The sequence below is a fragment of the Erithacus rubecula genome, assembly GCF_903797595.1.
Source record: "Erithacus rubecula genome assembly, chromosome: 2".
NCBI lineage: Eukaryota > Metazoa > Chordata > Aves > Passeriformes > Muscicapidae > Erithacus > Erithacus rubecula.
The window spans coordinates 106,207,498-106,234,999 of record NC_136685.1 but is presented as its reverse complement, the minus strand read 5'-3'; the positions used below and the strand labels follow the sequence as shown (position 1 = coordinate 106,234,999).

General features: G+C 46.9%; 2 protein-coding genes across 6 annotated transcripts in view; both read right to left on the bottom strand.

The window, feature by feature from the left end:
* The window catches only part of USP34 (ubiquitin specific peptidase 34), a 435,968-nt gene that overhangs the window by 59,417 nt on the left and 349,049 nt on the right, over window positions 1-27,502 (bottom strand). The gene's annotated exons all lie outside the window — the stretch shown is intronic.
* Window positions 1-27,502, bottom strand: part of BCL11A (BCL11 transcription factor A) — a 68,330-nt gene that overhangs the window by 35,267 nt on the left and 5,561 nt on the right. For 4 of the 5 annotated variants that reach the window (XR_013773276.1, XM_079297856.1, XM_079297855.1 and 1 more), the window contains exon 2: window positions 26,606-26,935. Coding sequence is in view for 4 of the 5 variants with exons in the window: in XM_079297856.1 (XP_079153982.1) it covers window positions 26,606-26,935 (330 nt within the window). In the remaining variant the exon portion in view is untranslated. Of the gene's footprint in view, window positions 1-25,031; window positions 25,142-26,605; window positions 26,936-27,502 lie in introns of those variants that run through there. The other variant, XM_079297857.1, reaches the window with a different exon arrangement.

Below are 27,502 nucleotides of genomic sequence, written 5' to 3'. Positions count from 1 at the left end.
AAGAGTTGGGGATGCTCCAGCCCAACCCACATGTCAGAGAGGAAAGACAAGAGAGCATAGCAGGGAATAGGAAATTCTCTGCTGCTTCCAAGAGCTCCCACTCTTGGGACACCTGATTTCTGGCCTGGTTTTCTATCCTTTTTAAAAAAGATTGCTCCACTGTACAAGGAGGTGAGGGAAAGCTTTATTTGATGAGCTGAAAGGTAAACATGGGCAGACTGCACCAACTAAGCCTTGCAAGTCAATTGCTGTGAGGGCAATGGCACGACAGGTTGAGGTTGCCTCATCTGCAGACCCTGTAGGCTCCCAGGATCCTGACCAGGACAGGCAAACATGGATCCTCACAGGAATCATTAGCCAGAGGGTGCCCAGTTACAGCAAATCCCAGTGTGCAGCCCCAAACCTTGCTGTGCACACCTGGAGACAGGGATGGGAGGGCAGTGTTACCCACACAGGGAGGCTTCCACCACAAACTGGGCTGGGAGGCTGAAAGGCAGGAGAGCAGATAGTATTTTCGAGGGAGTAGGAGATAAGAGGAGGTGGAGTTTCCTGATAAAGAGGATTTCCCTGCTCAAATATCAAAGGATTCACACTAAGAAAAGGGGGGAGAAGGGGAATTACATCAGTCTGAGGCACACTTTCTCTTTTAAACTCTGACCTTCTATTGTCTGTCTTCTTGACTAGGATTTAAAAGCCCTTTGTTGGGCTGTGTTACATGGTGTGATCTAGAAAGCTGTCACAGATGAGGCATCCTGGGCTCCCCCCCGTGCTAAACTGGACATTCAGGAGGCGTTGAGCCAGCTCAGATAAGTCAGCACTTTCTATCAACACCCCCTGGAAGCCAAGCCACAGCTTGTGACGCCCCTTCCAGCTGGAGCTGGCCTTCACCCCAGCCCAGCTTCCAGACATCAGGTAGGCTGCTCATCATCCCAGCCCACTCTCTCCTCCCCCCAGGTCCCCTCCAGGCTCTCCTGGCAGCGTCCTTCCCATCCCAAACACAAACAAATGGGTGAAGAGCAGATGACAGAAGCCTAACAGATGCCTAAAATGGTTTAGAGTGATCTACGAGCATCTTTTGGTTATAATGCTCCATTAATGTGACATTTATGTGGGGTAATATAATACTCCTCACTTAGGAGCACCTACACCAGCCAGTTAGATTTCCTGGTGTGCAAGGATAACCAGGAGGGTTTCAGCATGTCCAGGGACCCCACAGATGGAGTTACAGGGGACAGGAGGCACCACTGCCTAAAGGGGACATGTCAGGTCTATCCCTGAGGGATAGACCCTGAGGGAGCAGAGGCAGGGAGAGGCTGGAGCAAAGTGTCAAGAGGCAGAACTAGAGAGCTACAAATGGGGAAGAACCTGGCTTGGACCTCTGGAGCTGAACAGTCCCTCTCTGCAGAATGGGAAACACAATACTCGAGCACAGTCTGACCCAATCCCAAAGGCACAGCCTTGCTGTCATCTCCATGCAAACTGCAGCATGGCCTGAGCATCCATCTGATTTTACAGCAGCCAGGGTTACACTCTGCAGCTAAATGCACCCTTAATGTCACCCATGCCTAACAAGGGCTCCTGTTCTGTTCCCCTGATTTATAAACACAGTGGCAATGGGCTGGAGAAGGGATGCCCTCACAACCACAAGCCTTCGTTATTCCCCACAAATGACTTGTTTGCAGCTTTTGAACTGCCTAATTTGTTTTGCCCCTACATTTTGGTCATTCATCTCATCTTTTCCTAATGGTGCTCTGAACAGTGACACTTTGGGAAAAGTCTCAAATGCTGTAACCCTCACATGGCCCCGCAGAGGTGAAAGGACCAAGGGCAACTGCTGAATCTTCCCACAACAAGAGAGGGATCATCCATCTCCTCTTCCCTCCTCCTCTCCTGCTGCCTCCACCCTGGGCACTGTTCTCATCTCAGTGTGTTTGAATAAAACAAAAAACGAGGCCACATGAAGCAGTTTCAGCACCTCTGGATGTCGAAGGCCACAGGCTGTACCCAGTGACCTGGAAGGTCCTCCCCAGACATTTGCTCCTACGGCTCTGCCTCTGAGAAAAAGCATCTGAGAAATCACGAGGCTGGCTGCATTCAGACTGTGGCAATGCCATTCAGAGAAAAAGGGGGGAAATCAACTGGCACACTCTGCATTTTGGGCAAAAAGGGAAGGAATTAAATCAGAATCTGGAGTCTGATCAAAAACCCGACTCAAGAGAACTCCACGATTTTGGCACTGTATTTCAACACCTAGGTGCACGCTGGGTAGAAAATGAACAATCCCAGGCTTTTCACTTTGCATGCCCAGCAAAAGCAGTTGACAGCTTTCAGCATTGAAGAATAAATGCAGAAAGTATCAGCAGTGCATTGCCACCAGCCTTTAGCCAGACACCAGGAAATCCAGAAGAGTCATCTAATGTCACAGGCAAAAAGCTGAGGACACAGCGAGCTCCACCAAAGGACAGGCAGAACAAACACAGAGCAAACTCCTACCAACAGCTCAAACTCATGTCAGGGTGTTTTACCCACATTTTGCACTGCTCAGATACCTTGAAATACGTGCATGCAACCAGAGCCACGACAGCAGCCCTTTAAAGACGTGAGAGCTGCAGATTAAAAACATGTTGGAACGTTTACCGGAGCCAGTGCCAAAAATGTGTCTCTCACCTGTAGGAAGAAATGGGTGTGGAGCTGCTCATGGAATGATCACTGCACTCACACAGCAGGGCACAAGGTCCCCCTCTCTGTTTCTCCATTGTAGGAAAAACAGTGACTAAAACACGGCCGAGGAGCTGTTTCACCTCCCCAGATTTTTTTAGAGAAGTATACAGAGCCAGATGGAAAAATGAGGTGGGAATCAGAGAAATGCCATGTGATTTGTGAAGACTAAAGCCACTTTGCCACAAACCAACAGGAACAACTGATCTTGGTGCTTGGCTGAGCACGGTGCTTGCTGCTTCTTTTGGGGGACTTCAGTCACCTCCTGAGTGGCACTGAAGCGCTGCAAGCAGACACAAAAACCTACAAAGCCTAAAAGTATTTTCCTGGAATTGAAGCTCAATTTACAGCTCCCGAGACTGAAGGGTGTGTTTGAGCAGCCCTTTGTTGCAGGGTTTTGTCAAGGTATGTTCTGACTTGTCCCCTGCATGGTTGTGCAGTAATTCTTGATACTGATAGTCAATTACTTTGTCCACGTCACTCAAACACTGACTCCTTTCCTGCTTTTTCTCCCTCTCAGCACGGCTAATCCGGGAAAGACAACACGGAGTGAAACCACCACTTCAAAAGGCATTAACTGCTGGCCAGTCTGGGCTGCCCTCCAGCCCTGCCAAGCACAGGTGGGAAAGAGACCTGCAGAGCTAAGAGCCCTCCTTATCCTTATCTCTCTGAAAATTCCACTGGGTCCAGGCTCCAAAACTTCCTTCCCGGCTGGATAAGCACCTACCCAGGTAATCTCATTACAGCCATTGTTCTCTGAAGGTTAATAAATACTTACCATGATGAGTAAAGGCTCCGCAATCTGACCCCAACGCAGCAGAAGTGATTGCTCAGGGCCAAATTTTCATACTCTTTATTATGCTGAACACCATATTCCTCTGCTAGCAGAGCAGCCTTAGCACCAAAATAAATGTGACTGCTTGCAAATAAGGTGTTGGCCCCACTTCTGGCCTCAAGTTTTTATGTTGCCATCATTGTGATGGCTCTGAAAATTAGCAGATGCTGCCAGTTCCTAATAAATACATGACTAAATTATTCTGAAACAACAGCAAAAACAAATTACAGAAAGACTAAAATTCAAGGAGATGCCTTTCTCTCTGATTTCAACACGCAGAAGAAAATAATTACAGGGTTTTGTAAATTTAAGGAAACACTTTTTCTCCCATCAGATGTGAGGTGTGAAATATGCAAACATGATTTGGATTTGACTGGGTTGACACACTGCAACCCCAAAAACAAATTTAAATTTGAGTTATGGAATGGAAAACCAGGTTTCCAAGAGCTTCTTAGCAAGAGCAGCAGCCACCACCTTCCCCAAGGCCAACACCCACCAGGATGGACATGCCCATCAAGATGGAAACAGCACAGTCAGCACTCCATAAAATCCACCTCCTAACTCCCAAAATACCATGGACAAGGAGGGCTTTCCATCCCAACACACATTTCAAAGCAATGCTACCGCTGGCTGGTCTGTTGGGATGATTAAAACACATTATCCACTTGTTGCAAAACTTTTACTGGCAAAGCATGTAGGTGAGGTGTACTTATGGATGTGCCCAGAAACCCATATGAAACCTCCAGCTTGCCACAACGCTGAACTAAACTCTAAATAGGACAAGATGAGCAGGTAACTCTCTTTCAGTGCAGGTTGTCAAATTGCTGTGCAGTCATTAGTAAGTTAAACTTAATCCCCTTCACAGGAACTCCATTTTCCTAATCAGTGTAGGATGTAAACCAGATTTTCCATTTGATTTCCAAACAGAAAATTCACAGGGAAAACAGAACGGAAACTAAATAAAAGAAAATAAAAATCTTTTTGATTTGGTTTAATGACCAAGAGTTTTCCTTTTTTTTTTTTTAATTCTGGAGTCTCAGAGCCCACACCTCCTTCCATAGTGATGCCCATAGAGCACCTGTGCATGCTCCCCTGACATGCACACTGCACACAAACCACAACCACAGAGGCTCTCCCATGCCAGGAGGCAAAGAAATGGGAAGAATGGTGATGAGGATTCAAGGGAAAGCAGGCCAGCCTGCCAGAGCTGCACACCATCAATGCTGAGCCACAGCAGGGAAAATGGAACTTGCTTACACCAGTCCTTGGCTCCAAAGCCACAAGAAAAGACAGCAACGGATTTAAGACAAGCTGAGTTTTAATCCAGCCATTACTTTTTTTTTAACATCTGCTATTTTTGCATAGAGCTGTTAGCTCTGGGCTAACCTTACTCCCCTGCCCCACAAATCCCACCCCTCAGGTTTTTGGGGTGATGACTGGTGTGACATCAGGAGCACAAGGCACCAGCCACCCTGGAACCTCATCAGCCAGCTACGAAGAGAAATATCTCCTGACACAAACAACCTTGCTGCCTCCTGGCCTGCTGCTGCCCTTCTCCTCTTGAGGAAGGTTATTGAGGAAGCAGTTTTGGAGCAGGGCCAGCTGTGTCTTGATCTTGAGAGGTGTCTTTGATCCCTCTCAATCTAACTTTAAAGATAGAGTGATATTAGATCCAATGTCTAAGAATGCCCTTCAAGCAGCAGTTGAAGACCTGGGGGAGAGGTCTTCAACCTGACTTTTCCATCCACAGCTGGCTCAGAAAAACTCGGTCTCTGACACTGACCCTGTTTTAAACTCCTTTCCCCCACCACCTCCACTTGAAATGACCATCCCTTGTGCCAGTCACCCACAGCAACAACTGGCAATTAAGTCAATTCCATCTCTGACTAATTTCTTGACCTGATCTACTTTTAGGGCAGAAAAAACTTGTGCAAAATCTTCTTGAAGGCCTGCTGCTTTTTAGCCAAAAATAACTAAGAGAAAAACATGCCCAGGAGCAAAGGGAATGGATTGCACCAACAGACTCATCAATAAGTAAATAATATTTATCATGAGCTCTGCACAACAGCATTTGGACAGACACAAGATAAGCACCCGTTTGGTGCCTGTGCTTGCCAGCTGGTCACATCCAAACGCTCTCCATCTCAACATGCTTTGACTAATAGGGACATGGCCTGACACTCAGCTGGGGATGCAGGTGCCCATACTCCAAGGGATGGTGTTTTAGGTACCAAAATTGTCCCCTGCATGTCCCCTCCAAGCGCAGACAGAGGGGAAGACCAGCTCGGGCTGCCCACCCTCACCAGTGCCAGATTACATTTCCACGGCAGCTGCTCCCTTTGTCTACACCCAAACCAGCCTAAAAATTGATTTAATCTGCTGCAAACCCAAGTGTCAAGCACTTAGATGGCAGCTAAAAGCGCCACTCTCAGATAACCGGGTGACACGGGCTAATAATAGCCTGCGGCCGAGGGCAGGGGAGCGGACACTGTGTAACCAAAGAGGGACCGCGCCTGGGAACAGCCCGCGCTGCCCGGTCCCACCGCCAGCCCACCGTCATTAGCTGCACTAATACCACCCTGACCTCTCTGTCAGCCTGCGAGGCAACAATAGTCCTGGCTTTTGTTGGCGGGGAGAACAAAATGCCACCTTTTACAGCTCTGCAATCATAGCTGCCTCTCTTTTCGTCTGCCACCCAGACCCGGCTCACCGGGGAGGATGGTTAACCCTTGCTGGGCAGCCTGGAGAGAGGGGTGCCAGGGTCCCTGCAGGCTCCTCTTCTCCCACCTCCCTTCATTGGCATGGAAAACACCAAACAAGCCCTTTCTGGTGAAGGATGTATGTGTGCAACAGGACTCTTCTCTACCTGAAGTACCTGGAGGCCTCTTCAAGCCTCTGAGCTGCATCAAGAGACACCAAAATCATGCAGAGCTCTTCCCCTTCACTCTGCCCTTGAGAACTGCCCTAAAGATACCCATTGCCCAGGAACTGGTGGAACTCAGGTGACCTTCTTTTCTCCAAAGGCAAGATGACCAGCTTAGAAACAAGGCAGAGGATGTTTTCCAGAGCAGCACTTTCCAAAGCTCAGGAACTCACCCAGCAATGTATGGCTGCTGTGAATGCATTTGGGTTTGCATGCAAGGCTCTTCCCAAAAGAAGAGCATGGATGCTCAGAGGTGTTCGCTTCCCACTGCCCATGGGCTGGAGCAGCTCAGGACCTGGAAAAGACCAACCCTCATGCACTTTGGGATTCCTGAGGGAGTAGGGCACCTCACCCACCCCCACGCCCCTCCCTGTCTCCTTCTTCTCAGCAAGGGCTACAAGGAGCACCGGGAGCTTCCTCCTGGGGCGTGCGAGGGTCTTGGATGCACAGCTGACTGCACGTGTCAGTTATGCTCCAAATGGGTTGTCACAGGTCAAGGTTCTGCAGGCAGCAAGAGCAAATGCTATTTTAGACAGGATAAGGTCACGGTGCTTTTAGAGACAGTGAGGTCTACAATAAAACCTATTGATCAGTCTCTGGAACTAGCACTCTGGAGAGACGCCTAAATTGAAACAAAAATTGCCTGGCCGTTTTCTCTATAGACTCGGTGGGTAAAAGCTTGTTGGAGTCTTTCAAGAGATAAAATAAGTAAGAAGAACCTTAGTACAGACCACAGTTGTCCATTTAAGTGGATGCACTGGAGGGGGGGAAAGGGAAAGTGAGACCTTTGGGAAGCTCCAAGCATCCTTCTGCCACAGTGACAAGCCAGCTGCCCCAAGGGTGAAGGCCATCTTTACAACACCCTAACTCCAGTCTCCACAGCCCAGGTGTAAAGGCACCACAGCAAACATGACTTTTAAGAGAATTAAAGCTTTAGTTGCATCCTGGAAGGTAAGGAAGCCTCTGAAGGCATTAATCACTGGGGTCCCTGACAGCACATGCACATTCACCATCCCTGGAAGTGTTCAAGGCCAGGCTGAATCAGGCTCTGAGCAACTTGGTCTAGTGGAAGGTGACCCTGTTTTGAAGTCCCTTTAACCCAAAATATTCTGTGGTTCTCTCTGGCCATTTGTGTTTTGGCAATGAATTTCACCCTGAGCTGGCTCGTGGAGGCCCAAAGATGAAAAACAGACCAGTATTTATTTCAGCCAGGCAAATAGTTTAACTGGATGGTTCATGCATCCCTGCAGTTCTCACAACACATTCCAAGTGTTTATCCAGGTCACAGATAAACCAAAATTTAACCACAAATACCACAAAGCATTGGACTACCACACCTTCAAGTTCAGCTCTAAGTTCACTACCAGCACATAAATCCCTGTGTATCACAAAAGGATCTTTATGGTATTGGAGACCTGGAACCACAGGATGAGTGTGAAACCGTGGAGTATCTTCACCCATCACCTGCCTCACTGCCACAGCCTCACTCACAAACAAAGCATGCCACAGTAAAAATAATCCATGCATCACACCCTGGCATGGGTGACCCCATCAGTGAGTCCCAGCCAGAGCACCCCACCAGACATCAGCAATACAACGACCAATGCATTTGGAGAATATAATAATAATACTAAATAATAACAATAGTAGTAGTAATAACTACAGGTAAATACTATCAAGCTGTGAAAAGCTAGTGTGGGTGGTGGGATTTGTAGTTTACTTTCTGCTCCAGACAATAACAACATGAGCAGAGATACACATTCAGCTGCTCAGGTAAAAGCAGATCATGTGGGAATTAAAGAACTCTCAAGCCTCCAGCGTGATTTGCTCACCATCCAACTGCCAGGTTAGGCTGCAGTTTAAATTTCTGCGTAACAGAAATGGTAAGATGCAAAATCTCAAGCAGTGGTAATCTGTACAGTGACTGTACTGTAGAGGAATCACAATTAAAAAAAAAAAAAAAACAAGTTTCAAAGCTGTACAGTAACTGTGATTCTGGAAAAAAAAAGAAAACAACAACAAAAAAAGACTGGCTGAAATAAGCTGATCTTTCCAAAAAACATACTGCTGCTAGAAAAGCCAAGGTAATTATTTTTCTGTTTAAGAAATCAAGCTTGGGTTTTATTTGGTTTCTTTATATAAAGGTTCTTAGGCTCCTACCAACTCTTTTATGATTTTCTTCTTAATGCCCAGTAACTCTAGGACAAAGTTTGAGATAAAACGATTATAATAAATAAGGACAAAGTTATTTGGGAATTAAGGACACTGCTGCAGCCCCTCATCTTCTTAACTGATTAAATGAATGGAGCTTTAGTGGAATATATGTCTGAGAAAATTCAAGGCTAATTTCTGTTTATAATTACTGATAGCACTTGAGTATCCTTTCCAGAAAGCCTAGTCTGTCACCCAGCAAGCAGATGCAAATATGGGTATAAACAGGGAGTGCAATGAAGCCTGTGGCAGTGCTCAGATGAGCTGCCATGCAGACTTCCACCCCATACATATGTGTGGGTACACACATTCACACACACAAGTGCCCCTCTGGTGATTTTTGACAGTCATCACTTGTATCCAGGCTGGACTCCATGCCTGCCACCTTGTCCAGGTTTTTATCCTAGACTCCAGTGGCTGGTAGACAAAGCTCTCTGTTAACCTGAACATAAAATAACGGGTTGAGCCCAAGCTGCTTTACAGTGCTGAGCCTACCAAGTGACTCTTTTGGCTGCAGGGAAGCCACTGAGGATTTACCCCTGAGGTAACTCTGAGCAGGATCTGGCCCCATAAACACTTCCCTGTGTCTGTCTCTGCCCTTGGGTTTTGCATGAGCACAGAAGCAGGGAGGGGACCACAAACATCCCCTACTGCTGCCGAGAGGAGCTCTTGTAACCTGCCCAGCTGCTGTCAGGCATGAAACTGAGAAGTTGGAGAGGCTGGAGTAACAGAGAGTGGCTCTCTCAGTTTGTTTAACTGCAAGATGCATCTGCATTTGTGGGGCTTCCAGTACAAGGCAGCTTCAGCATCAGCACCTCCACGAGACAGAGGCCAGGGACATGATGCTATCCTTGCTACAGCCTGTTCATCCCTCTCCCAGGAAGGGCACAAGGCACTGAAATACCCAGGACTGTCCACAACAGGCAGAGGAAGGAGGGAAATAAACCCCCAAACTTTTAATTTTTGTCTTTTCCATTTATTTTTGAATTAGCATTCAGCGTCTGCCGCCGTGACACGGATAGCTAAAAATGTGTGCGGATATGTCATCCATGAACAAAGTGGCTCATGTTTGTTCTTTATTATTTAGGAAATGCACATTAATTACTGCAGATTTTTTCCTATACATCTACTGTATCTCAGACAGAATTGCTGAGAAGGTCTGCAGAATAAAAATGTATGGGGTAATTAAATGGATATTTATAATTAGAACTTAATAATTTGCATCAGGGACAAATGAGCTCTGATTTCAATCTGTAGTGCATTTAGATTAGCCTGAAGATAGTGTAATTTGATGTTTTATAGTCCTCCTCTCAGATTATGAAACAATACAGTGTCTTTAAAGCAGCCGTGTTTGTGTCAGGAGTGTGTTAAGAAGCAGCAGCAATGAAAATGTTTGACAACGTGAAAGCAGCCATAAATTACATGGCAACTGTGTAAAAGTCGTGATGAAACAAATAAAGAGCTGACCTACAACGCATCTGATTCCGCGCCGTGCCCGGCCGCTCATCCCCAGCGCATCCTTACGCGCGGCCACTTAGCGCCCCGAAAACTGTAAATTATCCCCAGTCAACAACATTGATTTTTGGTCGACGTTTCAATCAGTTTGGAGGAGAAATACTACACGAGCAGCCACTCAGCTGCTGGGCTGGAGCCTCTTTGAGTGCAGCTCAGTTCCCACTGTACGGGATTTACTGTAGGCTCTCCAGATGCAGGTACTTGACCCCAAGGTCACCGCCTTGTCTCCTGGGTGTACAGCCCACCTTTGCTACCAGTGCCTTTTGCCCAAACACAGGGAGCCCCTGCAAACCCCACTGCCTCCCCACAGGTCTACAGGTGAATCTCACCCAGGGGATGTGAGCCAAGCGTGTGGCCCCTGGGCCACAGGTAAAACCAGGTGGATTCCTTACCGAAGACTGCTTCTCTCCCCAGCTTTGCCCAGCCCCAGTGAGGCTGGGCTCTCATTCCTGCTCTGCTGCAGCTCTTAGGCTTTACCCAGGGTGAGCCACCTCACCTGTGCCTGGAAGTGCAAGAGTATGTTCATTAACATCTCCAAGGCACTCATGTCCCCAGTAACTGATGCTGCAGAGCTAAACACCTCAATCAGCAGGTAACAAGGAGTCCTGTGCACACGGGAGCCGTGCACACGTGTAGGCAAAAAACACAGGGATGCCAAGTGCCCAGGAAGCTCACCATCAAACCAGTTACAGTCTGGCACAAAACATGAGGAGCAAGGGAGGACCAGTGCAAGGAAGGAGATTTCCAGACCCAGAGCCCTGGCACTCAGCCTCGTGGTGCCATATCCCACAGCCTCTTCCCAGCCTTTGTACTTTCCTCCCACGGAGCAGAGCTCAGCACACCGCACATCACCAGCTGCTAGCTAAGAACATGAAGGGGAATGAGAGACAACTATGGCAGTGTATGATATTCCCAGCCTCCTCAAAAACCAGGACTCACAGACCTGGATGCCTGGATGAAGCAAAGTGGTCAGGCAAAGCTTTAACTAAGAGGCATCCCTGCACGTGCCCACTTTCCAGGAGGGACAGCTACATGATGTAAAGCCTCTAGTGCCAAGCAAACCTCCTAATTCCCAGCAAGGCACGATGCTGGGAATGCATCGAAGGCACAGAGGACAGGCAGGTGACCCAACCCACTCTGACCTACCCTTCACACCTCTGAAAACACTGCCCTTTGGTGCCTGTGTTTTCCCAGCTATGCCCTTTCTGTGCATTTTGAAATTGACCGTCTGTCAGCATGACGGGAAACAAGGCGTCAAGCTCTTCCTTTGAGGAGTTTCTTGTTTGACCAGAGTACACGTTATTCAAATCAGCCAGAGTGAAATGCAGTTAAGCTGCTGTTTGTTCCAGCACGATGAGACTGGCCTGTTAAAAAGCAGAAATGTCAGGATGTTACAGGCTCAGCCTCCTGCCAAGACTGGTAAGTAGCTGAACAACTGTCAGAAATGGCATAATCGGAAACAACAAAAAAAATTAAAATACCCAAAACAACCATGAATTCAGATTGTGTTTCCAAGTCACACACAGCCCCAGCCAGGCACCTCTGGGAAGTAGCTCTGACCTGGAGCATCCCTGCAGCCTCATGTACACACATCCACCTCTTGCAAAGCAAGGAACTTTAAGTAAAAACAACGGTAGCCCAGTAAAGATCTCGGATTTTGTCTTTATTATGACCACCACGGCATTTTGTCTATATTCTCACCACCTCAACACTGGGCATGGCCCAGTAATGTTCTGTGGGGGCTGCATAAAGGCTGGAAGTGCGGCCACCTTCACACCCAGTGCAGTTCTGCACTAAGGGATCCATTTAATTTTGTTTCTCATTAAGTCATTTGAATGGGTGGGAGACACCATGAAAAGGTTGCTGTCATGCACAAGCTGTGGACATGCACTGGGTCTGGCCCCAGGGTTTGCTCTCCCCAGCCAGGCAGGCAGTGCCTTGCAGATGCTTTTCACCCCCCAATTTAACTCCTGCTATCTCTGAAATCTCCCAGACACACGCACACCCCTCCTGCTCTCACACTCAGAGTTTAGTTTGCCTCTCAGAACAGCAACCCCCTATTTTTTTTTTTTCCTGTCCTGGGCCCTCAGGTTACTGGCACGGCGACAACTCTTTTTTTCCCAACAGCGAGCCAGGAAAGATGATAGAACCTGCGTGCGTGGCCAAGGGACTGGTCTCAACTGGTTCAGAGGGAAAAAATGGAGCTGTGTCTTTCCCCCCTAACCCCCACCCCCTTCTTGCCTTTAGCCAAAAGACCTGGGAGCATTTGATGTACAGTCAGCAGGTATTAAAAAAAAAAAAAAAAAAAAAAAAAAAAAGAAAATTATTGAAAAGGCTGGCCGGCTCTGGAGCTGTGACACTCTCTCATCAAACTCTGGACTTCAGCCAAGTTCATCTGTTAATGGAGAGCCACAGCCAGGGCCTCCCCCCACCACCACCCCCTCGCTCCCTCCTCTACCTCTTCCTCCCTCCTAAAAAACTAGACATCGATTATGTCTGTGCTTTTCCCTTTCTATTCAAGATAAACAAAGTGCTTCAAGTTCAGGGCACACCCTGGGACCCTTGACAAAGCAATCTATCATGCTGTCTGCTAAACCAGTCTGGCCACACCACCGCCGAGGAGACTAATGCTTCCAGTGTACAATTTTCCCTTTGTGCTGCTGCCCTATTACTAGTAACCTCTTTTCTTCCCTACCTTCCCAGGAGCAGATGTGCTTGACCACTTTGCCTAAGCCCCTCCTGGCAAAGGCATTTTTTGCTGAAAGCAACCTCAAGAATAAAAAAAAAAACAAGAGCCAAGCCCCCGCCTGCCCCCTCCTCTCCCTGACTCCTGTCTCCATCCCTGTGTCCACCAAAGAAATCCAGCACAGAGCTTGATTTTTCCTTCCCCACTGAAGATTTCTTTTTAGGGAGTGAGTTCGGGTTTAAATCATATCCACTAATTCATTCTGACTTGCAATTAAATGCAAATACACTTTTATAGCCAGCATGGAGTGTATTAATTTTAACAGCAAATGACAAAATAAGAATACAGTCCCTCCAATACCAATAATGAATCGCACTATAAATCACGTTAGTGGTCACATTCATTAAAGCTTGTAAAGCTCTTGGAGATCCACGGGCTCAATGTGCCACCAACCCACAGAGCAGCACGGCTCGCCCAGACCCCACTGCTGGCATCCAAGTGCTGCAAACCCCAGCTGGGGGGCACAGAGAGCACCCCACCAAGTGCAGGGCACCCAAATCCACTCCCAGCCTCTCCCAGCAGTGCCACAGGGAGCTGGTGCTCCCAGGTGAGCGGCGCCGGAGAGATTCACAGCCCAATATTGAGGGTGGGTCTCACCACACGGCGATTTAGGTTAAGGGAAGGGCCAAGCTGGCTGCTCTTAAACACAGGGCAGTTACAGAAATTAATAGAAAACCACAAATCAGCATTTAATGGCACTTCTGAACAGCCAGCCTGGCCTTTTCCTAACGCTCCCGGCTGCCGGCAGCGCTCACCCCTTCCCCAGGTCTACGGAGCGCTCCATTTGCTTGCCAGCACTAAGATCCTCTGCACTGTTTATTAGCCAACATGGGGGAAAGTGAGGGTTTTCTGGCTCCTTTGTTTTGTTAGGACAGCTGTGTGCCATTCCCACCCCCTCCCACCCATCCTCTCCTAAAGAAATAATTAAATCCAATTAGGACCAGAAAGTAATTTACATTTTGGTTCTGTGTAAGATGGGGAGGTGGGGGAAGGAAAAAAAAAAAAAAAATCCCATAAAACACGTTGTGATGAAATTTCACTCCTTTGCTACTTATTTGTCTGCTTTTGCTTTTGAGGATAGCTCAGGCTGTACTTTCCCTCTTTAAAGGCTGCATATTTTGGTGCGTGCACCGAGAGGAGGACAAAGAAGGTGGAAGAGAGAAAACTTGTCATCATTCCCTGTTCTCTGAATAAGCCAGTTCTGCTGGGCAGCTCATCCTGCTCCTGCTCCTGCTCCTGCTCCTGCTCCTGCTCCTGCTCCTCCCCTCACCGTGCCGGGGGCTCCTCTGCCGCGGTTTACTGATTTACAGAACCTTGGTATGTGAATGGCAAAAATTCCTTGGCATAAGTATATGTTTGCTGATCACATTTCAGATCATGTGTTGTTCATTATTATGACTTGCTCAGAAACAGTTTTGCTACAGTTATGTGGGTTTGCCTTGGATATTTTTTTTCTTCTTATAGTATATTGAAAACATCATGGCAAGGGGGGGGAAAGCAAATGAGAAAATGTTTTTGTGTTTACACCACCTCAAAAAATTACGGAAAGGAATACAAAATATTCCAGGACTGGGAAGCAAGGGGGAAAGGAAATGAGATTAACAAATAATTTCTTAAAGACCAACATGATGTCAAATTTTCAAGTGGAATATTTTCCTTTGAATGGGATGGAATTATAGATGCATTTGATATTTATACACTTCTGAAATCTCTAAAAATATATCCAGCCTAACTGATGCATTGATTTTCATTTGGTGCATTATTTAAGCAGCCAGAAGAGAAGATCTTTCTGCCAGGCAAGGCACCAGTGTCAGGACCTTCTGTAACACAGAGCAGCAAGTCCAGGACACACAGATTTCTAAAAATACTCCCTCCTTTGCCTTCTGCAGAAAACTTTCTTCTGAGTTCACATTCTGGCAATTAGAAAAGCAAGTAAGTCATCGCTCCAGAAAAAATAAAAGTTTCCAAACAATGCCACTGTTCTGCTTCCACCTGTGCTGTAAAACTCCAATTAATTCCAGAGTTTCCTCTGAACTTCTCCAGAGATTTTTACCTCTCTCTTTGCTTGTGGGAGATGATCCCCGTGGCTTTTCCCTCACCACGCAGATCACCTGGGCACTCTCCTCTCCACACCCGGCTCAAAACACGAACGTTTGCTTTTTTGTCGTTTTCATATAGTAAATTATCCATTCGATTTCAACATATCTTACTAGAGCAATTACATCAAGAAAATGATAGCGCGTGTGGAATCAATTATGCATGCACTTGGCCAGGGACCAAAGGCTATGAAGTCGGAGAGGGCAGAATCGTTCGACACACACAAATAAAAAGCCCCTGGATCTCGCAGATGGACCCCATCAGTTCATCTTACTGCCGAAAAAGTTCATGCACTTAATAATTTATTTGTGTTCTGGATACTGTTTCCCAGCTGAATATTAACAACTTTGAACTGCACCACGCTTTTAGCGTGGTATGGGTGGAAGTCATAGAAGGGCAGCAGCAGGTCTCCTCTGAGGTTAAAATTATACTTCTGTTCCTTCCAGAATGGTCCTTTTCCCTTTCCATTTATTTTCCTTCATTAAGCAGTTCCTTTAATCAGGGTATCAGTTTCACCCCTCCGATTCATCCTCTTAGCCAGTGATAAACTCTCCAACCAAAGCTGAGCATCAATTACCGAGGCTGGACAACCAAAGTAAAGGCAAGGGCCTGATCCCACAGCCAGGAATTGTCAGGGACGGGGGGACAGGGACCAGGCGAGGCCCCAGGCAGGCAGGAGGGCTGGTGATGCCCAGGCAGGTTATGAGAGCTGGGCAGCCTTCCAGCCAGGCTGCTCCCAGTTTCCCCTCCCAGGGCTGGATGATTAATGCCTTGCCCGGACAGGCAGCAGAAAAAGACCCTTCCTTGCAATGATGAGGCAACTGGAGGCTGCAGTGGGAGAGGAGAGAGAGGCCACGCAGAGAAGGGTCCAGGCACTGCCACATCCTGCCCTGCTGTCACCCCTCCCTCCAGCCCTGGCATCTCCAGAGCACGGGAAAGAATTCTTTTCTATCTACACATGGAGAATTATTTTTTAAAGGAATGTCTCCCCCAAATGGGAACAATTTCCTTCTACACTTCCAACCAAGTGTACTTAACATTAAAAGAGAACTGATAGAACATATTTAATTACTCAAGGTTAGACTCCTAATTCCTCAATTCACTAAAGGAAACTTGGCAAGAAGATGCATCATTTTGCTGCTTTCTACTGGAGCATCTGAGGGAGAAGAGCCACTGAGGCAGCTAATACACAAAACATGATCAAAAGTGATTAACAACAGCTTCATATGCAAATTGCATTAATGAAGGAGTGCAAAGTCATCATGTAAATTAAATATGTCAAATCTCTTGGTGAACTTTCAATCTTGAGAAGAAAAAACACCGCTTTAATTTTTTTACATCATCAATTTTCCAAGATTGAAAATCTAAGAATCTTGGTGCTATAAAACAATTTTCACCTTTTTTTTCTCCTTCAGCAGCCTGACAGGCTGGCCTGATGTGTGCCGAATGCACATGTTAATAGGCCAATCAAAAATGCAAAACAATTCGCAATTACTGCAAGGACCTAATGGTCATTAGAATTTACAACTAGGTAATGAACTAAAGTCTGCCCACACCATGCATATTCATAAAGCAATTTAGCCTTTGAAGATTAAAGAAGTGCTTAAAATTCAAATGAGCTTTAGCAAATTATCAGTAAGATTCATCCAAAAAGCAAAAGGGTTTTTCTTCCTGTGATTTCCTTATTTTTTTAATGCAAAATTGTTATATCTTCCAGACGGAGCTTCAACTAAACACAGGGCTCCGAGTCAAGCCAAAGGGGCTGGAGACAAACAGAGGCAGAAAACATTGTTATGGACTTTGTTCAGAAAACTAAGCCCTTAAGAGCCAAACCTATCTCTAAACATGGTAATTTATCAAAAGCAGCACAGACTTGCTCATAGGCAGTATTGTGTGCCGCTCTCCGAGAGCAGATTAACAAGATTTCCACCACCCTCCAAAAAAGCCTTTTTCCCCTCAAGTCACATCTTCCATGTAAACAGCAAATGTATTATAAAAACATTATTTCCATCCAAGTGCAGCAGCATTAATTTTAGGGAGGGGCTGCAGTGCCAGGGAGGGATGGGGAGAGCGTGGCAGTGCCAGAGTGGCGGCGCTGCGGGAGCCGAGCCGCGATCGCGGGGGCAGCGCTCGCGCCGCCGGCCGCTCCCACACTCGGCTCCTCGGGGATCACCAGCCATCCCAAAGCTGCAGAGCAAGGGAGACCCTCCTGACAGAGGTCCAGGCAGGGAGGAGGCTGGGGGGAAGTGCTGGCACCCCGACTTTGAAGGATGGATCAATGTTCAAATAATTCCTATTCCCACAGTCTTCTCCAGCCTCGTGGCTTATCCCACCTGCACCCCTGCAGAGCAAAGCAGATGATGCTGGAGCTGGGCTAATGCCCCTTTTTTTTAACATTTATTGGGCACAATAGGACCTGGTCCCGTGCAACAACTGCAACAGCAAACATCTGGACTGGCCACGAGTCCCCAGTTTTAAGCAGTTCTCCCCCAGCACCAACATTACTTCACACACGAAGAGTCCAAGGAAGGCCAGCATGGGATGTGACAGCATAAATCAGAATTAAGACTCAGAACAAAAGTTTAGAAACTACTGCCGGGCCGCCGAGCTGTTGAAGGCCACGTCTCCCAAACTGCCTTCAAGTCATGTCCCTCATTAGGAGATTTTTCCCCCCACTTCTTTCTCTCTTTCCAGAGACGTAAAAACCACATTACTGGGCTCTGAGCATTCCCTAAAATAAAGCAATTAACTTATTTCCAGGCTCCAGCAAGCGATCATGACAGCCTCCCCCCCGGCAGAAAGTGGGAGCCGTGGTCCCTGACCCCCGGCCAACACAAAAGAGGCAGCCCCAGCACAATGCCTGCTGTCAGCAACTGAATTATTTTTATACAGGAATTTTTATCTCTATGGTACAAACAAGTATGTGTCTGTGCTGACTTGTTAAGCAATCCACTTGTATGTAGAATAAGATTTTTTTTTTCCCTGCTACCAGTCACACAGCTCTAAGATCAGAAGAAATACATACTCTTTGAAGCTCCTCAAATGTTTTAGTTAAAAGGACAGCAGTTATTTTCTAAGATCCAAGAGTATCTTTATCAGAATTTAATTTTTCCTTATTGATTTTTTTCTAACGTAACACAAATTTAACACAGGACAGTTTATAGTTTATTACAAAATAATACAGCCTCTATCTCTTCTTCCAAATGCATCCCACTGTGTTCTAGCTCCTCAAAGAGAACAAGGCTCCCGGACTGCTGTTTCTCATGGCACAACAACTCTTCCTAAACATGAAAACCAGCATCAGGAATAGAGGAACACGGGGAAAAGCCCCCCGGACACCCTCACACAGTAAATGCTCCTTGCACTCACGATGCCCTGGATGAAGAACAACACTTTTGTTGATCTATTCTCTTACTCCACAAAGAATAAACTCAGTAGCTAAAATGCAACAAAACCCAGACAATTCATTCAGTGTCTGAAAAAAAAACCCCAGCTGTGACGCTGAAGCAAAGTAATGTTGGGTGACAAATTAATTGTTGCAAATATTGGGGGGGGGGGGGGAGGATACAACACATTTTTACTTTTGCATTTTATATTTCCCTACCTGATAAATCAATTAAGCAATTAATGCAAAATTAAACTCCTTACTTCCTAAAGGAACGGGGAACTGCGATGTGTAATTTTAAAAAGGTAATAGCTGTAGTAATAGCAGTAATAATAACAATAGTAATAATAATATTATTATCCACAACAACAATAATAACACCACTAAAGGCAGGGCTCTTCTTTGAGCCTTTGTTGTGCAGCAGTAATTCCATTGTTTATTTAGGCAGAGGTTTTTCTATCTGCAGCTAAGATCAAATTGCAGGTGTAATTGCTCAGCATTTAGGCAAAGCAGGGGAGGGTGGAAGCTGCAAGCCCTTGGTTCTGACTGACCAAAGCTCCCCATGTCTCTCTCCACCAGCACACCCACTCCAGTGGGAATCCTGCACCCTCTGGAGCACCCTGACAACGCCTACCTGGCAGGGCAGAGAGGAAGCACTGCTTCTCTGACAGCTATTTCCCGGGATACTGAGCCTCCCTGCAGATATTTGGGTTTTCCCCTTGCCCCACTCTTAAGTGTGAAACACAAAAATCTGAGCGATGTACCCACCAGATGGGGAAGTGATAGGATTTTTTTTTAACAGCAACCTGTTCAGGTAAAAACTTCCAGTAGAATTGCAGCAGGCAAGCGGGGAGAGGTCTCCGGGGAAAGCAGAGAAGAAAGAAACACTTTGGTGCACTGTCTGCAAACCCAGAATTCAGCAGCTTTTTTTGGCAGCCAATTTGTTTCAAGTGTTTTGTTTCAGGGAACGTATGTATTTTTCTTTGTGCATTTTGTGGATTTACTACAACCGCTCCTGACAGCTGTTGATTCAGTTAAATGAGCACATTATTAAAAATCCTCGAACACAACCGCATTGAAAAACAGACACCTTTGGATGGAGCTGAAGATTCGAACACACAAGAAGATGCAAATGAAACCTCTGCCAGGAGGATGCACAGCCTGAGCCGTGCCCAAGCCAGGGGGCAAAAGGGGCTCCAGCCCCTGTTTGTGGTGGCTCTGTTTTCTTTGTTTCAACCAGACCCAGATGCTAAAAAAAGAATGAAAAGCGATGCCAACAATCCCAAGAATAAAAAATAAATGTTTGCTAATACTTGAAAAAATTACATCCCCCAGCGGGCTGAAGTTAATGTGCTTCAAATAATTCTGCACCGTGCCCCGTACTTTGTTTTCTTTTCTTACTTACTATCCAATTTTGCACAGGAAGGACACCTATTCAGAACGAGGAGGGAAAGAAGAGGATGTTTTCATTTTGCTTTAGATCAAAGGCAAACAAGAATGCAAACTGTGGCATATTGAGTATTTTTTTCCACCGCTGTCATTCACACTGGGCTGTCGAAGTTTTATACAATTCCCCAGCCCGGCTGCATATTAAGCTGCCTGTGTACAGCTTTATTATAGCCTGGTGCTGAGGAAACATTAATATTCCTGTGTTGCATCTGACAGGACATTTACATGCGCCCATCTGAGCTCACACCTGAGAGCTGCTCCAAGGTACAGTAGCTGTGCTCCGATTGTAAAGGCAAATGAAGAACACAAATTCCCTGCTGGGATCGGGGCTGACCTCGCCACACCCCACACCGCAAACCTTTCCCTCGCCAACCCCAGGCAATGCCACCTCCGAATGAAGAATGAGCCACCAAGTTACCAGCCCCGCTGATAGAAGAGCAAAAAAACCCTCGCTGAAATATTTTAAAGATGCACAGCGAGTGCAGCTGGCCAATAAAGGTTGGAAAACAAACTGGCTGAACCCCGTGCGGGATGCGTTGCATACTAAACCTGATTAGAGAGATGGGGAGGATGTTTATGGGCTTTAAAATGCGTTTGGCATTAGCACAGGAAGGTTTGAATAATGGGAGCCCTTGGTCTGCTCATCCATAGGGGTCCACAGCCACTGGTCCAGTTCCTGCAAGAGTTTGATCCACATCTGGCAGAGCAAAGCACACCCAAGATGGGGGCCCTCCAGAACGAACTGTGTTCCACAGAAATTCATTATCAGATCATCTCAACTGCTTGGGTGGTTTGTGGGTCCATTAATGTGCCTGTTATTCTTAAAAGTATGCCATAAATCACAGCAATCCATGTGCTGGTGTCTACCTACATGGGCCCAAACCTGCTATGCCGGACATCACCAGGCGTCAGGCTGGAGCTACTGTCTCTGTACACAGTGACACAAAATTGTATTCAGTAGCCCAAGGGAAAAACAACCAAAAAAATCCACCCAATGGTTAATTTTAGGGCCATGCTACCAGTATGAACATATATATACATATATTGAAATGGATGGACTTGACGTGTTTTGGGGACTTGTGCAGAACCCCAGCAGCTGACACACAAAACCGAGCGCTCCCGGATGGAAGCTGTGCTCAAATGCCTGCCACTGGAAGAAGAGTCCTGGACTTCCTTGGACTCACAACATCCCTGGCAGCATCACGACCCGAACAAAATCACAACAAGCAGAAAGGTAACGAGAGATCCTCAGCGATTAGCTAAAAAAAAAAAAAAATCAACACAACAAAACACCAGTGGCACTGTGCCAGGCCATGTCCAGCTTGATGCTAAACGCCTTTTATTGCACAAAGCTGGTACTGGTGGATATAAAAACAGACTGGAAGGGAATTTTGTCTGAGGAAATCTGTAATGAGGATGCGTGCAGGCAAACAACTGGAGGCTCCGCTCCCGTTGCCTGACGGTGCCTCGCAAGCCTCTTTAATCGTCTGTATTATTTGAATGGAACAAGAAAGAGCTCGTGGGCTGAGGGCTGCATATACAAAACGGGGTGATGCTAATAGGCCTCCTCCTCTTTAAAAGAGGCATTACCAAATTATGGGCATGTTTAGGGAAGACTTTACTTCTCCCACCGGGCTAATTAGCAGGTGTTTAATTCACTCCCTGCCTCAGTTTCCTCTCCGCGCAGAGTCTGGCGTTTATTACGCGCACGATTTTCAAAGCTCTCGGCACGTGATGCCAACGTGCACCTTTCAAGATCTGTATTGCAGCTTAACGTGTGCCAGGCTGCCTCTTGAACCACCAGCATTTCGGATGCAGTGATCCTTCTGCTCGTGGACAGCTCCAGAGTGCAGAGTCCCGTGCAAAGGAGAAGGAACACAAAATATGTTTCTCATCCCCTCACAAGACCTGATTTGCAGGGAACAAAAAAAAGCCACCAGAAATATTCAGAGCACCACAACACTGTGATGCTCCCCTGGAAGGCAGAGGCAGAGGAAAACTTTCTACCCTGCTTCTGTGCTTCGAGTGAACTCATATTTGTGTTTCCAATAAAGAGCCATTTTTACATTAACTGTCTGGAACAGCAGGGAATAGGAAAACTAACACAATCTTTACCTCGTACAAAGGATGATATTGGTGTCACGTGCTTGCTTCTTCAAAAAACGTTATTTATAAAAGGCAACGGGGAAAGCAGGAAAACTATTGACTCTTCTCTGTATCCCTGTACGAGCAGCATTTCAGCAACTTTTTGATCCCTACATTTTTTACATTTTTTCCCCCCCGAGAAGTAAATTTCACAGCCACACAGGCCACCGCCTTTAATTAAGCTTTCAAAAGTCTTCTGACAATGCCAACAATTGCAAGACACTTCTAGAGCTCAATCATGCAATCATCGTGACACTTCTATTTACAATTTGTCTTAGAAAGAGTTTCTCTGACATTGTACTTTGACAAAACAGCCAAGCTGCCGGTTCACAACCTTTCTCTGTCTTATTTACAAATACAGCTTGTACGCAGCGCTCCAAATCTCGGGAGCAGGAGCCTTTGGGTAGCACCCTCACTATTTTCTCCTGCCTGCAAAATTTTACCCAGCCTGCTCTCTCTGTTTCTTTATATGGGGAAAAAAGACAGAATGTGACTTCAAAATCTTTCCATATTCCTTCTTCCCTTCCTCTTTAAGCTTTCATCTTATTGTCCAGATGCAATGCTAACTATTCAGTGCAGACAGCAGTATTTTTTTTTGTCTCCAGAACAAAACAAAACAAGGAATCGACAATCACAACCTACAGAATTACAATAGCAACTACTAATAACAGCCCAAGAAAATTTCTGCTTAAAGACATTACCACCTGAGAACTGTAATAATCAAATACACTCAGTCTGAAATTTAGTACCAAATGATGTTCACCTTCCCCTGACTGCAGCAGACAGAGGGATTTCTTACATTATTTTCCCACGTGTTTTATTTGAATGTCACAAGCAGCTTGAGAATATAGGATTCGAGCAGTAAAAATGACCTCCCCTCCTCCTCCCCTCTTTGTACAGTAAACAGAGCATCCACAGATCCACGCTCGGCATTATACAGGGGAATTGGCAGCAGCACTCCAAAAGTGTTCCCCCAGCTGCATCCAAGTAACATTTGAGATCCTTCTTCACCCAAACCCCAACCTTTCATTAATTCCCTCGGATTTCTACATTCAACAAACAAACCGCCAAACCCTGACGCGGGCGGGCGATAAATATTTCCTCAGCCTTTTCAATAAGTGAACAGCGATTTTACATTCGCTGATCTCCAGATACTTCAGTTAATATTTCCCCCTATTGTAAAATACGAGAGCGGGTAACTACAGCCCTGCCGTCGCCCTCACTGCAAATCACAGGCTGCCAGTATCTGGTGCTGAGGCTTTGACATACATATTGATGAAAGCTGCCTCGTTGGACCCACACAACATATCCTATTAATTTTCAGTTAAATTTATGGCATTTCAGCTCCACTGCTGGATCAGCATCACTCAAAATTTTATAGTGAGGCAGAGCTGTGCTCAGGCAGACACCCACATGGAAGAGCCAGGTATGGACACATGCCTGCACCTATATGGATCCCACGGCTGCTGCACAGGTTGCACACACACATATCTAAGCTCCTGTCCTCATCCCTGCCTCTGGAAAACAGCAAGATAAAGAGCAGTTTAACCAGTTAAAACAGACATCATTTCTCCTTGCATTTCACTGAGTCGCTGCCTGCTTCCTGTCTGTAGATCTTTAACCATTACTTAAGATTCTCTTTTACTGTAACACCCCAACAAACTGACTACAAAACTGCAGGAAGGGAAAAAAAACTGCATCTGGAGCTCACCCACAGCACCTCTGTATCCAGGACTAACCTGAAACACCTTTTCCAGCCTCACAACTGATTGGAAGCATTTTTATATTACTACAAAATAAGTATTTTATGGTCTCTTAGCAGAAAGAATCACTTCCCCAACTTCTGTGTATTTTTCCAAAGGCAGCCTTTATCTTTTTTTTTTTGCCCCCTTAATTACACACTCAAATCTTGCATTTTGCATTCTTGCACAGAAGTCAAATATAAATAGCTGAATTGGAAGAGTTTGAGGTTGTTTGCAGGGTCCTTCCTGAAGCCTGAACTTGACAGATCAGACACTTAAGACCTTCACTGGAATTTTACTGCCAAGCTCCTCAAACTACTGGCTACCAGCAATGGGTCACTCCAGCTATCACTGCACTTTGTGACACACGGCAGCTGAACACACCCAGCTGAAAAGGGTGATGAAAACATGAAGGGGAGGAAGAGTGCAAGACCCTGTAATTCCTGGTGTACCTTATCCCTTTCCCAAAGCCAATCTGCATTTTCAACCAACAGGAAGAACCAAGGGACCCCAGCGCTGCTCCAGCCAGGGAGGGGCAGAGAACCTGCATTCCTGAACTTCCCATCCTAACAGGCATGGCTGGGCATCACAGCCAGAAACCTTGGGGCTCAAGAGCCCTGACAACCACAACTCCATCTCTACTCTGGACCCACTCCCAGCTTGCTCCATGCACCCTTCTGCATGGCACCAAGCCTGCTCCCAGTCAAGCCCACCTCTGAGCACAAGCGAGCAGGATCACTCCTTGCCACTGTGCCCGCTCAGCGGAGCATTTACAGTCAGTTAAAACCACGGCCCTTTCTGCATTAACGGCCCCGTGACGGCGCAGAGCCCAAATCCTCCTCGCTTGGCATCACCTGCGCCACGCCAGAGCCAGACTTGGCTCGCTGAGCCTCCCGCCCCAAACCAGTGCCAGAGCAAAGAGGAGCTTCCCCCTCGTGCAGAACTCCCTGGCATGGCCATCCCTCCAGCCCAGGGACCTAGCTGGGACCAGGGGGACGACAGCATGTTTAATTCTTGCTTGACAGATACTGTGTTTTGTCTTTTGAGCGGAGAGGCGCCATACGTAAATACAGCGTTACATCATAGCAGCGCTCCTCCATATTTGGTGATTTAGTATGGCTCCAGAGCTTGGAAGACTACAAATCCCTTCCGCCAGGCTCCTGCTTCATTAATCATGCCCTACACTTCTGCTCGCTTTCCGTCAGACCGCAGGCAGCACATGGGAATGGGCACTGCCCTCTACCACTCAGGGAAAGAAGCCTCACCTTTAACATCCATGTCTGGGAATTATTGGGGGGCTTTAAGTCTCATTCAAAATGTAGCTTAGCAGTAGCTGAGCCTGTGTCTCCTCTGGAACACTCGCATTGCAAGGCAGGAGCGATTACTCTGCAGAACAGCACACGCCTGCTCACATGACGTCTGTGTGCGCGCACACGGCTCTGCACACAGGCACGTGCGCGGGCAGACACCCCAGCACCGACACGGATCTGCTGCCACCACAAAACCTCCAAACCTGCAGCTCCCCAGCACAGTTTGGCGGCCGGCTTGGAGGCCAGGGAAGGCTGCGGGAGGATCCCGCTGAACCTCCCAGCGCCTACTGCCCTATTATGGTTTAACTTTGTGGCCAAAGCAAGCCCAAGACAAGCTCCAGCACATCATGTGATGATGTACTGCGACTCTGACAACCCCGAGAGGCCCTGTGGGCTCCCCAAAGAGAGGCACTGGCAGTGCCACATCCCAAACACCACTGCAGGGGAGTTTGAAACTGGTTCAGGCATTTCTTGGGGTTGATACACTGCGGTCTCGCCTTTTTCGACTGGCAGCATTGGCGTGGTCTGAAGTGATCTGAAATGCTCTCTCCAAATGGGCAGTACTTTTGTTTACTAGTAGGGTTTTAAAAGCAGAGCGTGCCTTGCTACACTCCCAGGGCTTTGGGATTTTCTTTTGCATGGTACACTTTTATTTTTTTAACTACATTTGTGGATATATCTGCATGGCCAATGGCATTCTGATTTAAAAAAAAAAAAATATGCTATGAAATGGAATTATTTACCCTTTTTTCTTTTTTTTAAATTACGTTTCATATTGTTTGCTGCACAAAACAGAACTCTGCCTTGGACATTTGTACGGCTGACATGTGGCTGTGTAAACCGCAAACAAAATCAAGATACATCTGTCAAAACCACATCAGAGACAAGAGAGAGCACAGCGAAGCATTTATCATTTGGCTGAGGAGGCAGGCTGCAGAGAGCAGCCTTTCCTGTCAAACCAACCTTTTGAAATTTCCAACATGCCCTTAAACTTTTCGAATAAGCATGTCTGTGCGCTTCAGCAACTGCCCTCTCTACTCTGGCCTGGCCAGTCGAAAATGGCATCTTAAAGTCAAGGTCGGTGGTGTCACTTTGCCATGGGGCTGTGTTTAATTACAGTCCATACGCTGACAGCCAATATGGAACCAAGGCTGGCGGATGCTCGGTTAACTCTTTCACCCCTGACTTTGCCAAAGACTCAAAAGCTCCTCTCCTTCTCGCACGGCAGCCTCGGAACCCTCCTCCCGCGGCGCTCCGGCAGGCGAGACACCGGGAGACGGTGACTACAATGCAGGCAAATCACCAGAGTGGCCTCAAACAATACGGCCAGAAACACTGGCTGGCACGGCACGTGCCTGTTGCTCCTGCCGCTGCGCAGGCACCGGGAAACACCGCTAACCCAAGGCAGGGAGGGCACGGACAGCCCGGCCCTCACCGCCAGCAGAACACACAGACGCGGCAGAGCACGACTGCCAACACGCTACGTTGCAACTGAAACAGAAATAACACTTCTGCTTGCTTTAATTTACCTGCTATATGTTCCTGTTTAGGGCAAATTCCTCTAGATGACGTTGATAAACAATCGTCATCCTCTGGCGTAACCTGGATGCCAACCTCCACAGGATTGGATGCTTTTTTCAGCTCACTTGGTGAGGGTGAAGGTGGCTTATCCACAGCCTTCTCTAGGCAGAGACTGCCATTGCATTGTTTCCGTTTGTGCTCAATAAAAATAAGAATGTCCCCCAACGGAAAGTTCATCTGACACTGGCCACAAGTGAGGAGGTCGTGGTCCCCTTCCGGAGCTCCCAATGTGCCATGTTCAGGTTCGTCATCAGTGAGAATGGCTTCAAGAGGTTCGGCTGCAGTTTGAGAAACAAAAGGAGAACGGTTAGAGCTCTGGGCGCGGGGGGAGGAACACGCCGAGCCCCCTCTTCATGAATATTACACCCCGCTCTGCTCCCCCCCAACCAGACCCGTGCAATGTGGCTGTCAGCACGGCACCGGGGACAGGCATTCATCAGTTACAGGAAGAGATTCTGCAGGAGCTGCTCTAGCCTGCACAACTCGGAGGGCGAGCACCGCAAGTGTCTGTGTTCCTACATGAGGGCACATTTCTGACTCCTTAAACGATTCGGTGCTAAAATTAAATGGATAGGCTGAAAGAATACACTGCGAAACTCTTGTGGTACTACGACAGGAAGGGAATGTGGTGCTTTATTGCTGAATGTATTATTTATGTACATGAATTCAAGGCTAAAAGCACTGCACACACTCTCACACACATGGGTGTGTATCTTCCAGCAGCCAGACAAGACCCACTTTCTAAACTGCAGAGATACCGTGTAGACAGAAGTGTTTCAGCACAGACACTGCACATTCCCTGCACAGGCCGTGCAGGTAACATGTGCACGTGTGTAAAAGAGAAG